Source organism: Neopelma chrysocephalum, unplaced genomic scaffold (genome assembly GCF_003984885.1).
Source record: "Neopelma chrysocephalum unplaced genomic scaffold, ASM398488v2 Primary Assembly neopelma1_357, whole genome shotgun sequence".
Taxonomy (NCBI): domain Eukaryota; kingdom Metazoa; phylum Chordata; class Aves; order Passeriformes; family Pipridae; genus Neopelma; species Neopelma chrysocephalum.
In genome coordinates, this window is record NW_020898021.1 from 146026 (window position 1) to 157186 (window position 11161).

The following is an 11161-nucleotide window of genomic DNA, read 5'->3' on the forward strand; positions in this document are numbered from 1 at the left end:
TCATAGGCCCTTTGGGAAAGAAAACCAAGGAAATACTCTACCCAAAAAGTCAAAGTCAGTCAGCTGGCACTGGAGGAAGCACTGCAAGGGAGCACAACTCCTGTGTTTGTCCTGTCCTTCCTCTCCCCTGGCAGCATGTGGTCCTGGAGAGGCTGCTGGGCTACATGAACCCTTCACATGACCAGTGCAGCCATTCTCATGTGTCATGATAACTCATGATCAAAAGAACCTTTTTGGTTTGATTTGCTACCTTTCCCTTTAGTACCTTTTAATTGCTTTAATAATAAATTAAAAAATTGTTTTATTCAAGCTTCTGTGGCACAGGGTGAGGTTTGAACACCAACTTTTTCAAAAATCTGTTATTGCAAACAAAATAAGTTTAGTTGGTTAGTCTGCAAGAAACCTGCAAGGACAAAATAACTCATAGTCCAGAAATCCTACATTATTGAGTCTCATTATCAGACAATTCAGGGAGAAGGAAAAAGCCACACCTGAGCCACTGTGTTGCAGAGGACACATGCTGGTGTTCCATAGATCTACATTGTGTTTCTGACTTTGACATTCACAACCCTTTCAATTTGTGTCTGTCACCATCTACAACAGAAGCATCTGTGGCTTGTTCCCCCTTCTGTCAGCCGCTGGACCCCAGCGTTGGCTCTGGCTGAGCAGGTGTCCCAGGTGTGAGGGTCCTGCTTAGTGCCTGCAGAGCTCAGCACTCACTGCTTCATGTAACCCTCAAGTTCTGCCACAGCTCTGGCTGTACTGAGGAACTGAACCTTCAGCAGGAAGGGTTGATCCTCACTCAAAGCTCAGCCACTGCAAGCCCCAACTACCACAGGTCACAAAACAAGACAAGATTGTTCTTCCCTCTTTATTGACTGATGGATTCTCAGGCAGATCTGTTAATTACACTGTTAAATAATAGTTAAAAACAAACCAAGGCCAGAGGAGTTTGAATTGAAGTATCTAAACTGAAGCAGAAATTGGGAAGGAAGAGGCAGGAGAAGCTGGGCTGGGGTCTCCACCTGTGTTACACTGCAGCTCAGACACCCTGATGGCTGCTGCCGTGACCCCGGGCCATCAGATTCCAGGGCCTGGCTCGGATGGGACATCGTCTTAATACGGAAACGGTTGCCCAAACGGAGCCAGACTGGGAGAGAAGAGCTCTGTCCAGACACAGAGGTGCAAGGCAAGTCGAGGGGAAGCAGTATTGCAGCAATCCTAGAACAAAGCCAGCGAGAGCAGCAGTCCCGCTCCTGCCGGCGGCAGGTGACGCGTGGCCACCGCCGGCCCCACAGAGCACCGGGGCCAGGGGTCCTCAGCTCACACGTTGTGGGTCCGTTTGGTGAGCTGCGGGTCCTCATCCACCAGCTTTGACTTGAGATGCTCCTTGTAGGCAAGGATGTCCCCTTGCCACTTGGTGATTGTCTGCTTCTCACAGACCCAGATCTCCTGCGCCACCTGAGAGCAAGCACACGAGGAGGAGGAGGAGGAGGAGAGGTTTGCAGTACAGCATTTTATAATCTTATCAAAATGATAAAGTTAACTAAAAACTATTCTCTGAAGTCTGGCAAGAAAAGTTCAGTAACTCTCACATTTCAACTACCAAACAAAGCATCTGCAGAGAAACATCTTCCTTGTTTTTTTCTGCATAATTTATACAAGACTTTGAAAGTCCTGGACCCCTCTACATTTCTGATTTCGTTCATGCACTAAGAAGAAAAGCCTTTCTTGCTAAACTGGGAATTGAAATAAAAGTAGTTCTTGACCTGAACTACTTGGATATAACACACTGAAAAATAAAATTATACCTGAAGTTGCAGCCAAAGCTATAGCTGACAAATCAGCACTTGACATTTGTGTTGGGTTTTTTTCTATATTTCAAGTTCCTAATATTTTCCTGGGCTATCTCAATAATTGTTTAATATGAACACAGTAAGGCAATTGTGTGCAGTGATTTTTTTTCACTCACCCATCTTTTTGGGATGTGTAAAAGCCAGTGAGTTGAAAACACCTTGTTTTAATTACTTAAAGTGTTAAAATTCATGACTTTTGTTACCTGCTGGATGAGTCTGAAATCATGGCTGACAAGCATCATTCCTCCTTCAAACTCATTGATGGCATCTGCCAGAGCATCTATGGTCTCTATGTCCAGGTGGTTGGTGGGCTCGTCCAGGAAGAGCATGTGGGGGTTCTGCCAGGCCAGCCAGGCGAAGCACACACGGCACTTCTGCCCATCCGAGAGGTTCCTGATGGGGCTCACCTGCCCAACACAGACACAGCTCGGGCTCTGCAGGCACCTCCCAGCCTGCCACCCTGGCCCAGAACACTTAGGTCTCACCCTGGGCTCCCAGCAGCTCCATGACACAAGAGGACAAATGTTCAGTCAGCCTTATACCTACACTGAGCTTCTCCCACCCATGGAACAAGGGAATTCCAGGGGCTCCTGAAGAATGAGTCTCCCCAGCAAGACCCAGCTTGCACCAAAGATGTGCAAGGACAGTTGACTGGGGTCTGACTGGTGTTTACTGATACAACCATCAAACTACTCTTAACTTCTGCAGTGATAAATGGCAAAAGCAATGCAAAAATCAACACTCAGCTGCAGTGACATTGACTCCTCCTGTCACACATGTGACGTATGATGTACAGGAGCACGTCATGCTTGGACTTACTAGTACCACTGGTGAGCCTCTTGTCTGAACCAAGGGGACCTCACACCCAGCTGAGATCTGCTAACACTTCTGGCTGGTATTCATCTCAGAAATGAGAGATAAGCGAACTAGTTCAAGTTACAATTAAAGTGTGCTCAGGTCTAGCACTACACCACAGCTTGTCTTCTTTTCACCCAGATTCTGAGGGGGTCACCCGTTCCAACCCACGTCTTGCTGTGAGCCATTTTTTCCTCCAATTTCAAAGGCAGAGATGGATTTTGATGCTATGGTGAGCCATGCTGCATACTGTATCACACTGTCAGACATCAGTGGAGGAACAGAAAACACAGCAGCTCTGCTCCCCTAATGAGCAAAAAGCAAACTTCAACAGCTCACACTCACCTGCTGCTTCCCTGTCAGACCATATCTGCCAATGATTTTCCTCATCTCCTCCTTCTCCTTGATCTCTGGGTAGCATTTCAGCATGTACTCCAGGGGTGAGAGGTCTAAGTCCAACTGCTCTTGCAAGTGCTGCCAGAGAAGAAAAGTCAGCTTCAGGCTGTGCAGGCCACCCACTTCATGGCCCAAAGCACGTCCCCCCTTACACCTCACACCCCTCTGGTACCAGCTGAGTGGCAGAACACAAGAGCCAATAATCCTACCCACAGGATAGCCCCTGTGCTGAACTATTATGCAACAGCTTCCATTTCAGGAGAAGGAGTGCTGTTTCAGAACAGCAGGTTTGTCCACCACCAAACACAAGGCAGCTGCTCTGCCAGTGGCAGGTGGGAGGTGAACGGAAGGACCACAGTCAGCAGGGTAAGGACAGGAGCTGGAGCCCATTCCATGGACAGTTCCTTCCCCCTTCTCTGGGTACAGAAGGGCAGCAGTGGGAGGGGCCTTAGAAGCAGAACCAGAGATGCAAGTTTCCTCATTCCTGACAGCTTTTTCCTCTGCATTCCCTGTCCCTGGGGGCTGCTGCAGGGAGTACCTGGTGGTATCTACCGATCTTCACATGTGAGTGCTTGCGAATCATCCCATCTGTGGGCAGCAGCTAGAAAGGGAAGATAAAATCATTTCAGCAGGAAATCTCTCCTCTTGCTGTATGTCAGAAATACAGAATCCAGCCATCTCCACTCTGGCACAGGGGAGGCAGCCTGAACATGTTATCTGAGAGAAAAAGCCCTATACTGCAACGAGACCTCAGGATTTCCAAGGCCTGAGACTGGGGTGTTCTGGCAAATAAGTGCAGCTTTGTTGAAGACTATTCCAAGAATAAAGGTCCAGAGCAGGGTAGACAATGTAGGAAGCAAACCTCTCCTGTGAGCAGTTTCAGCAGTGTTGACTTTCCGGCTCCATTGGGTCCAACGAGAGCTACACGGGTATCCAGGTCAATCCCAAACTCCAAGTTATTATAGATCCATGGCTGAAAACCACAAAAATCATGCCACATATTATGCCTTTTCACTACTCCCCAGAACCTCTCTGCTGCACCTGTAATGCTCTGTCCTCAGCAGACCCAGCATTAACACTGCCAAGGAGTTTGCTCCACTAGTCATATGCTGCAGCCTGATCAGGAAGCTCAGCCAAATGCCTCCCACTCCCAAACCAGGCAGAAGCACAAGGGATCTCTGTATGCACACTCCCCATACTCACCCCATCCTTGCTGTATCTGAAGCTGACATTCTGCACCATGATGACAGGAGGGGGGATTTTCCCACAGGGTGGGAAGTAGAATGACAAAGTCTGTTAACACAGAATATCCACCTGTGAGACACCCCGGAGCACGAGACAGCCCGGACATTCTGGTACAACCATCCCTCACTACCAACATCAACTGCAGACCAAGGCACCAGACTGCAACTTGTTATAAGCCCCTCTATCAACTTACTCACAGATATATTCTGATGAGCTGCTTGCAAGCTCATCTGCTGCCTAACAAGTCCTTATTTCTTCCCCCTTGAAGCAAATGTGGGTTTGTACTCTTTGAACAAGTAGGGGTTGCTCTGAGAATCCTCCCCCATCTCCTATGAGCCTTTGGCACTCATGTCTGATTTCTGTATCTGCAAAATAGCCTCAATGGTATGACAATTCCACTTTCCTCCCCTAAAAATTCCTCCTCCTCTTCCCACTGTTCAGCATTATTCCATGCTGAGTACAGGGATCCTTGACATCAGGAAGGGTATCTTGTTCTTGCTCCCAGCTCTGTCAGCCATTCCTTCTGTCTGCTAAAGATCATTCTACTTCTGTAGCCCATGTTTCCAACACTGATCCCTAGATGCAATCCCGTGTCTGATCCTACCTTATCATTCACAACTCTCTCTGTCAAGCCAGAAGCCATCATCTTTTGAAGAGTCTTCTCCTTGCTCTGAGCTTGCCTGGCCAGCTTTGCACTGCCATGGCCAAATCGTGCAATGTAGTTCTGCAACAAAGCAAAGTCAGCCAAAAGCCACAGAGACAAGGTTGAGAAGGGGCAGGGATGCCCACCTGCGTGGGTAGGAAGGTGCTCATGCAGCCAGGCAGGTACCTTCATATGGGCGATCTGATCTTGCTCCCAGTGGAATCGCTTCATTTGATTTTCTTCTAGTTCCAAGCGAGTCTTTACATACTGATCATAATTTCCCTGGAAAGAGACCATGGGATATCAGATGTGCCCAGAGAACAGCTCCTGTTTCTGCTGGTGGCACGGGGCACCATTTACTCACTGTGTAGTACTTGAGTTTGCGGTTGTGCATGTGGATGATGTTGGTGCAGACGCCATTCAGGAAGTCCTGGGAGTGGGATATCAGCACAAGGATCCGCTTGAACCTGCGGCACCAGGTAAGTTGTTAGAGGCTAAGCTAGGAAAAGAATTCCTGTTTGTTGGCCTTGATGGTGACAAAGGCTTCACATGCACCAGATTTCTCTTGCCTTCAATCAGATTAAGAACAGAAAGGTCACAGCCTGGGAGATGCTCTGGGAAACTGGCAGGAAAGCAGCTACAACCAGCTGCTGTGAGTAAATCCTGCCAACACCTTTCACTGTGGTAAAACACCCTGCACCACTGGACCAGTCTTCGCCTGTTGTCACAAGGAGCCCAGGGCTGGCTGCCCATGTGGCAGGTGAGTCATGCTACTGATGTAGCTGACTTCATTAGCATCACACTTCCAAGAAGTTTCAACCTTCACTGTTCACTTTCCCTTTCATACAGACTCCCATCTGTTAGGCACCTTGTGCCTGGCTCCACTCCAATTCCGTACAACCATGGGTCAAAGCCTCCTAAAAAGAAGTTCAAACTACTTCCCTAAAACATCTGACTTTTAAAGGAAGGATGCAAAAGATTTAACTGACAAAGCCGATGGAATAACCTCTGCAAAGGCAAAGCCCCTCTCACAATACAGTCCTTTTAATGTACACCCCAGATAACCTGAGTTTCATAACTATTCCTAAGCTTTTTGCCTTACACCTTCACATTTTACCTTTGTTTATGAAAACCAGTCACCAACACAACAGATGAAACCAGCACACTCAGATACTACAGTTGTGCTAAAACAGAGAAATGGTGAGCAGGGAGATGGGCTGGGAGCCAGGTCTAGAAAGCTCATGCTACTGATACAGCACATGGTGCTTGTACACAGGCCACCGAGGGCTGCTCCTGGCTTTCCAGGAAGCCTCTTTAACTTGGGAGTACAGCCCAGCATTTCTCATTTCTTCAGTGACAGGGGCACAGGGCCTTGTCTTGAATTTGTTACCCTTGCATCAAGAATCCCACACAGCAGCAAGCAGAAGATGTCACTGCTACCATCACACAGTTATGTACCCACAAGAACCATAGACAGTTACTCCTGCAGCACTTGCTCACATGCTGACAAGATGTTCCAGCAGAAAAGCGCAACCCACAGAAGCAGCAAACTCCTCTGTGCTTACGTTTTCAGCTCTTCCTCCAACCACACACAGGCATCCAGGTCAAGGTGGTTTGTGGGCTCATCGAGCAGCAGCATGAAAGGCCGAATGAAGAGGGCTCTGCAAGGACAGGGGAGATGATGGCGTGGGGTGAGTGCAGGTAACCCAAAGTCTCTTAGCTCTGCTCTGAGTTCTTAGAACTGTGTCCATGGCTCTTCAGAGTCAGGAGCAGGCAGGCATTCTCCCAGGAGGCAGCAGGCACTACAGCACTCACCTGGCAAGCGCCACCCTCATTCGCCAGCCACCACTGAAGTCCTTCAGCTTTTTCCTCTGCATGGCTGGCGTGAACCCCAAGCCGTGAAGGATACGTGAGGCCCGTGCTTCTGCCTTATCAGCGTCCAGCTCCTCCAAACGTTCATATAACTCCAAGAGTTTCTCACATTCCGCTGAAAGAGAGCCTGCCTGTCAGCACCTCTGCCGGGAAAGGGCTCTCAGCTGCACCTCTGCACAGCTGGCAAAGCTCACAATCCCTCTGCCCTACTTCTATTCAGCCCCCTCCATTCCCAAGCCTGAGACACTTCTTAAGAAGCTGCATGGAATAATTCATCCAAAGAATTGTCATTCCACTAGTGTCACTGCCATGTGGCAGCTGGGGGAAATCGGTACCACAACATGTGAAAACTCTGCCAAGGAACCCAAGTTTTCTTTGGTGGGGAAGGAAATGGAGGAAATGTCCCCTGGGACTCGGAGAAGCTTTACCGTCTTCATGAGCCAGACGTTCTGCCTCTCGCTCCAGCATGGCCCTCTCTGTGTCCACCTCCATCACACACTGCAGAGGGGTCTTGTCACTGGGGGGCATCTCTCGTGTCAGGTGATAGATGTCAATGTGCTCTGGGATGGGCACCTCTCGCTTCCCAATAGCTGATAAAAGCATGGATTTCCCTGTGTGCAGATAATCACTCCACAATTAATTGTTGGATTCAGTGAGATCCAATGTCACAGTGAAACAGAAGAAATGCACTCAGATTCCATTGATTCCCTCCCTTTTCAAGCCCAGAAAATCCTGAGCAATTTCTTGCCCAAGAGGCCAGAAGACCTGGAGACACAGCAGAGCCCACTGCCTCACTGTGACAAGCTGCCCTCACAGCTAAGGCTCACCACCCCAAGGACAGGACTGAGACACAAAGAAGCTTTTTGGAAACCACTTCACTTCAGCCCTTGCTCAGATTTAGAGAACTTTATCTCAGTTGTACTTCCTGCTGTCTAACCAGGTCTAACAGCTGTTACCAGGGGCCCATATTCAAAAGACTTCTAACATAGAGGGAAGTAAAGTACTCATCACTAGAGAACACTAGTGTTTTCCTGAAGGTTAAAGCAGCTGGTCACTCTTACTAGCACTTCTCCAATCACACCCATATTCTGCATCTCTCAATGTAGTGTCACCTCCTCCAGGCACTGTACAGCTGTTTTCCCAGTCAGGTCAAACCACACACTCTTTACTTCTCCATAATGTGCACGTTCTTTGACCAATACCATCAGTATTCAGTTTACTGGTACTACTAAGCAAATCCCGTGAACAGGAATCAGACAGATTTACAGATCCCAGACATCTCACCCAACTCTCCACCGAAACAAGTTCAAATGCACAGTCCAAAGCCAGAATGCAATCTCAGACTTCTATCAGCAACCCCAGCAACTCCCCTCTCTGGGGAGAGACATGGGAGAACAGGAACTGCCATGGCCCAGGCCATGTCTGTCCAACAGCCCTCTTTCCAGTTTCCAGCATCTCCCACCTGCACCTGCCCAGCTCCTCAGCAGCACAACCTCCTCTGTGAGCTGCAGGGAGCCACGTCCCATCCCCACAGCTTACCAATGCCATTGAGTCCGATCAGGCCGTAGCGTCTCCCGGAGTTCAGCTCCAGTTTGGTGTCACTCAGCAGCTCCTGGCCGTGGAAGGTCAGGGAGAGGTTAATGATGTGCACATCAGTGCTGTTGGGGTGGGAGGCCAGCACTCCTGTCACAGCTCGGGCAGCAGCTTTCTTTAATTCAAAGTCCTCCAGCTCCTTTGTAAGAGCATCCACCTCTATATGCAGAAAGATCAGAGGCGTTACTGATTTACAAATACAAGGGAAGCCATAAAGCCCCTGTACAGAAAGGCCCAGGGGTACAAAAACAACTCCCAGCCCCCATTTCTATGGAAGAGTTGAGGACGCTCAGATGCAATGACACTCAGCTTTTCATCTTAGCAGATGGATATACATAGTCTAACAGGAACTTCCACCTGCTAAACATCTAAATACCATATAAATGAAATAGGACCATCAGAATTAAGTCAGCAGCCAGAAGAGTGAGCCAGTTATCTGAGTGTCATGAGACTAACCCCTCCTGCAGGAATTACTAGGATAGGAAGAGACCTTACAGAGTACTGCTTGCAAGCTTAAGGAAAGGGTTAGCAAAAAAAAAACTTGGCTAAGAAATGAATGAAGGGAAAGGTTAGAGAAGAAGCAGCAGCACTGGAACAGGCCCTACTCATTTTCGGAGAAGCTACTATGTCCATCTGCATGTCCCCCTCTTCCTTTCCTCCTACACTAACAGCAAATCATACAATCATAGAATCCTAGAATGGTTTGGGTTGGATCTTAAAGAGCATCTAATTCCAAACCCCCTGCCATGGGCAGGGACACCTTCCACTAGCCGAGGTTGCTCCAAGCCCCATCCAACCTGGCCTGGAACACTTCCAGGGATGGGGCAGCCACAGCTCTTGTGTGCAACCTGTGCCAGGGCCCCACTACTCTCTTTCCTGTCGTGCTGACCTTCTATTGCAGCCCAACTTCACTGCTGGGTGAGACGCTGCCCTCGGAAGCAGCAAACGGCACTGGGGATCTCGGCAGCGCTGCTGCTGCTCAGAGCAGAGAGCTGAACAACAGCCTGGCTGTGAGCATTAGTGCTCCTGGCAAAATCACCCACTCAGCCACATCACCGTGAACACCACAGCAAATGTGCCTCGGCCAAGGAGCACAAAATGCCACTGGCAGTCACACGGGAGCCCTCCGGACAGTGCCACAGAGCAGGAAGCAAAGAGGGGCAAGGGTGTTTTCCCCCTGATGTGTAAATAGCTCATGGAGGACTCCCAATAAGAAATATGCCAGTATTGACCCAGATGGAATCACAGGATCTCCTGAGCTGGAAGGGACCCCCAAGTATCACCCAGTCCAGCTCCTGGCCTAGCACAGGATACCCCAACAATGCCACTATGCCCCAAGAGCACTGTCCAAACGTCCTTTGAGCTCTGTCAGGCTTGGGGCCATGACCACTGCCCTAGGGGGCTGTTCCAGAGCCTGGTATAGGTTGGACATGAGAAAAGGTTCTTTCCCCAGAGGGTGGTTGGGCACTGACCAGGCTCCCCAGGGCAGCGGGCACAGCCCCAAGGCTGCCAGAGCTCCACGAGTGTTTTGATGATACTCTGGGGCACATGGTGGGATTGCTGGGGCTGCTTCTGTGCAGGGCTAGAAGTTGCACTCGATGATCCTTGTGGATCCCATCCAACTCGGCATATTCTGCGACTGTGACCCGCTCGGGGGGGGGAAGAGCCTTTCCCAGATTCCCGCCGGATCCCGGCACAGGCCCCGCCGCTCCCACCGCCCCGCCCGCCCCGGGCTGCACCAATAGGGAGGCGATATGCAAACGAGAGACAGACAGACAGAGAGGGAGACAGACAGAAAGAAAGGGAGCGAGCCCCGCAAGGGGAGAGAGAGACAGAGAGACAGAGAGACAACCTCACACGGGGCGGGGAGAGGGAGAGAGAGACGGAGAGAGAGAGAGGGCGAGCGAGAGCCCCGCACGGGGAGAGAGCCCCGAGGCTGCGAAAGCTCTCCCTCGGTCAGCGTTACCTATGTCCTTCAGGGCCGACAGCGCCCTCTGACAAAGTCTCTCTCTTTAACAGACAAAAAGTCTCTTTTAGAGACAGGCTCTCAGACTCTGCAAACCAGGTACGTCCCAGAGAAACAAGTGAGGAGAGGGTGAGAGCAATAGCAGTAAGGACAGAAAGAATTCAAGTGCTGCAGGGGTCCCTGCGGCAAGAAAGAAAACCCCAAACAAAACAAAACGAAAAGCAAAAAAAAAAATGCAAAAAGGTCTGGGCATCAAGTAGCAGAAGATCGGGACAGTGTCTGTCTGAGGGGGGAGACATCATCAGCCCTTTCCACCTTCACACTGCCGTGCCTCGAGCGAGGGCCACGGGCATCCTTCACATACACGGCCCATGTGGAGCCCCCGGGGGTCCTGCTGCCCCGGGGCAGAGCGGCCCACACGGCAGCTGCCGCAGCCGCCCGTGCCCGAGGTGTTTCATCCGGAGACAATCAGTGTCCCGGCTCACCCAGCCGGGGCACGGCCGAGCCCCAGCCGGGCCCCCCACCCCGGGACACCCGGGGCAGACACGGGACTGGCCGCCCCCTCACCTGGCAGCGCCGTCCCGTTGGCCTCGGGGGGCCGGACCTCCTGCGGCTCCGTCCCGGCATCACCGTTCTCCTCCGGGGCCCGGCGCGGCCGCTGCCGGGCCTTGGCCGCCTCCTTCTTCTTGGCCGCCTTCTTCTTGGCCAGGTCGGAGGGCATGGCGCGGGGGGGGG

General features: G+C 50.7%; 1 protein-coding gene across 1 annotated transcript; it reads right to left on the reverse strand.

The window, feature by feature from the left end:
* Positions 1-857: 857 nt before the first annotated feature.
* On the reverse strand, positions 858-11155 carry ABCF2 (ATP binding cassette subfamily F member 2). Its single transcript, XM_027705820.1, has 14 exons — positions 10994-11155; positions 8407-8619; positions 7296-7478; positions 6811-6982; positions 6561-6656; positions 5360-5462; positions 5182-5277; positions 4957-5076; positions 4311-4400; positions 3970-4080; positions 3646-3708; positions 3057-3185; positions 2060-2263; positions 858-1461 (listed from the first exon to the last, which is right to left on the reverse strand). The coding sequence occupies exons 1-14, from the start codon at positions 11145-11147 to the stop codon at positions 1324-1326; spliced, it is 1872 nt and encodes a 623-aa protein (XP_027561621.1). The 5' UTR covers positions 11148-11155; the 3' UTR covers positions 858-1323.
* Between the last annotated feature and the right edge of the window lie 6 nt (positions 11156-11161).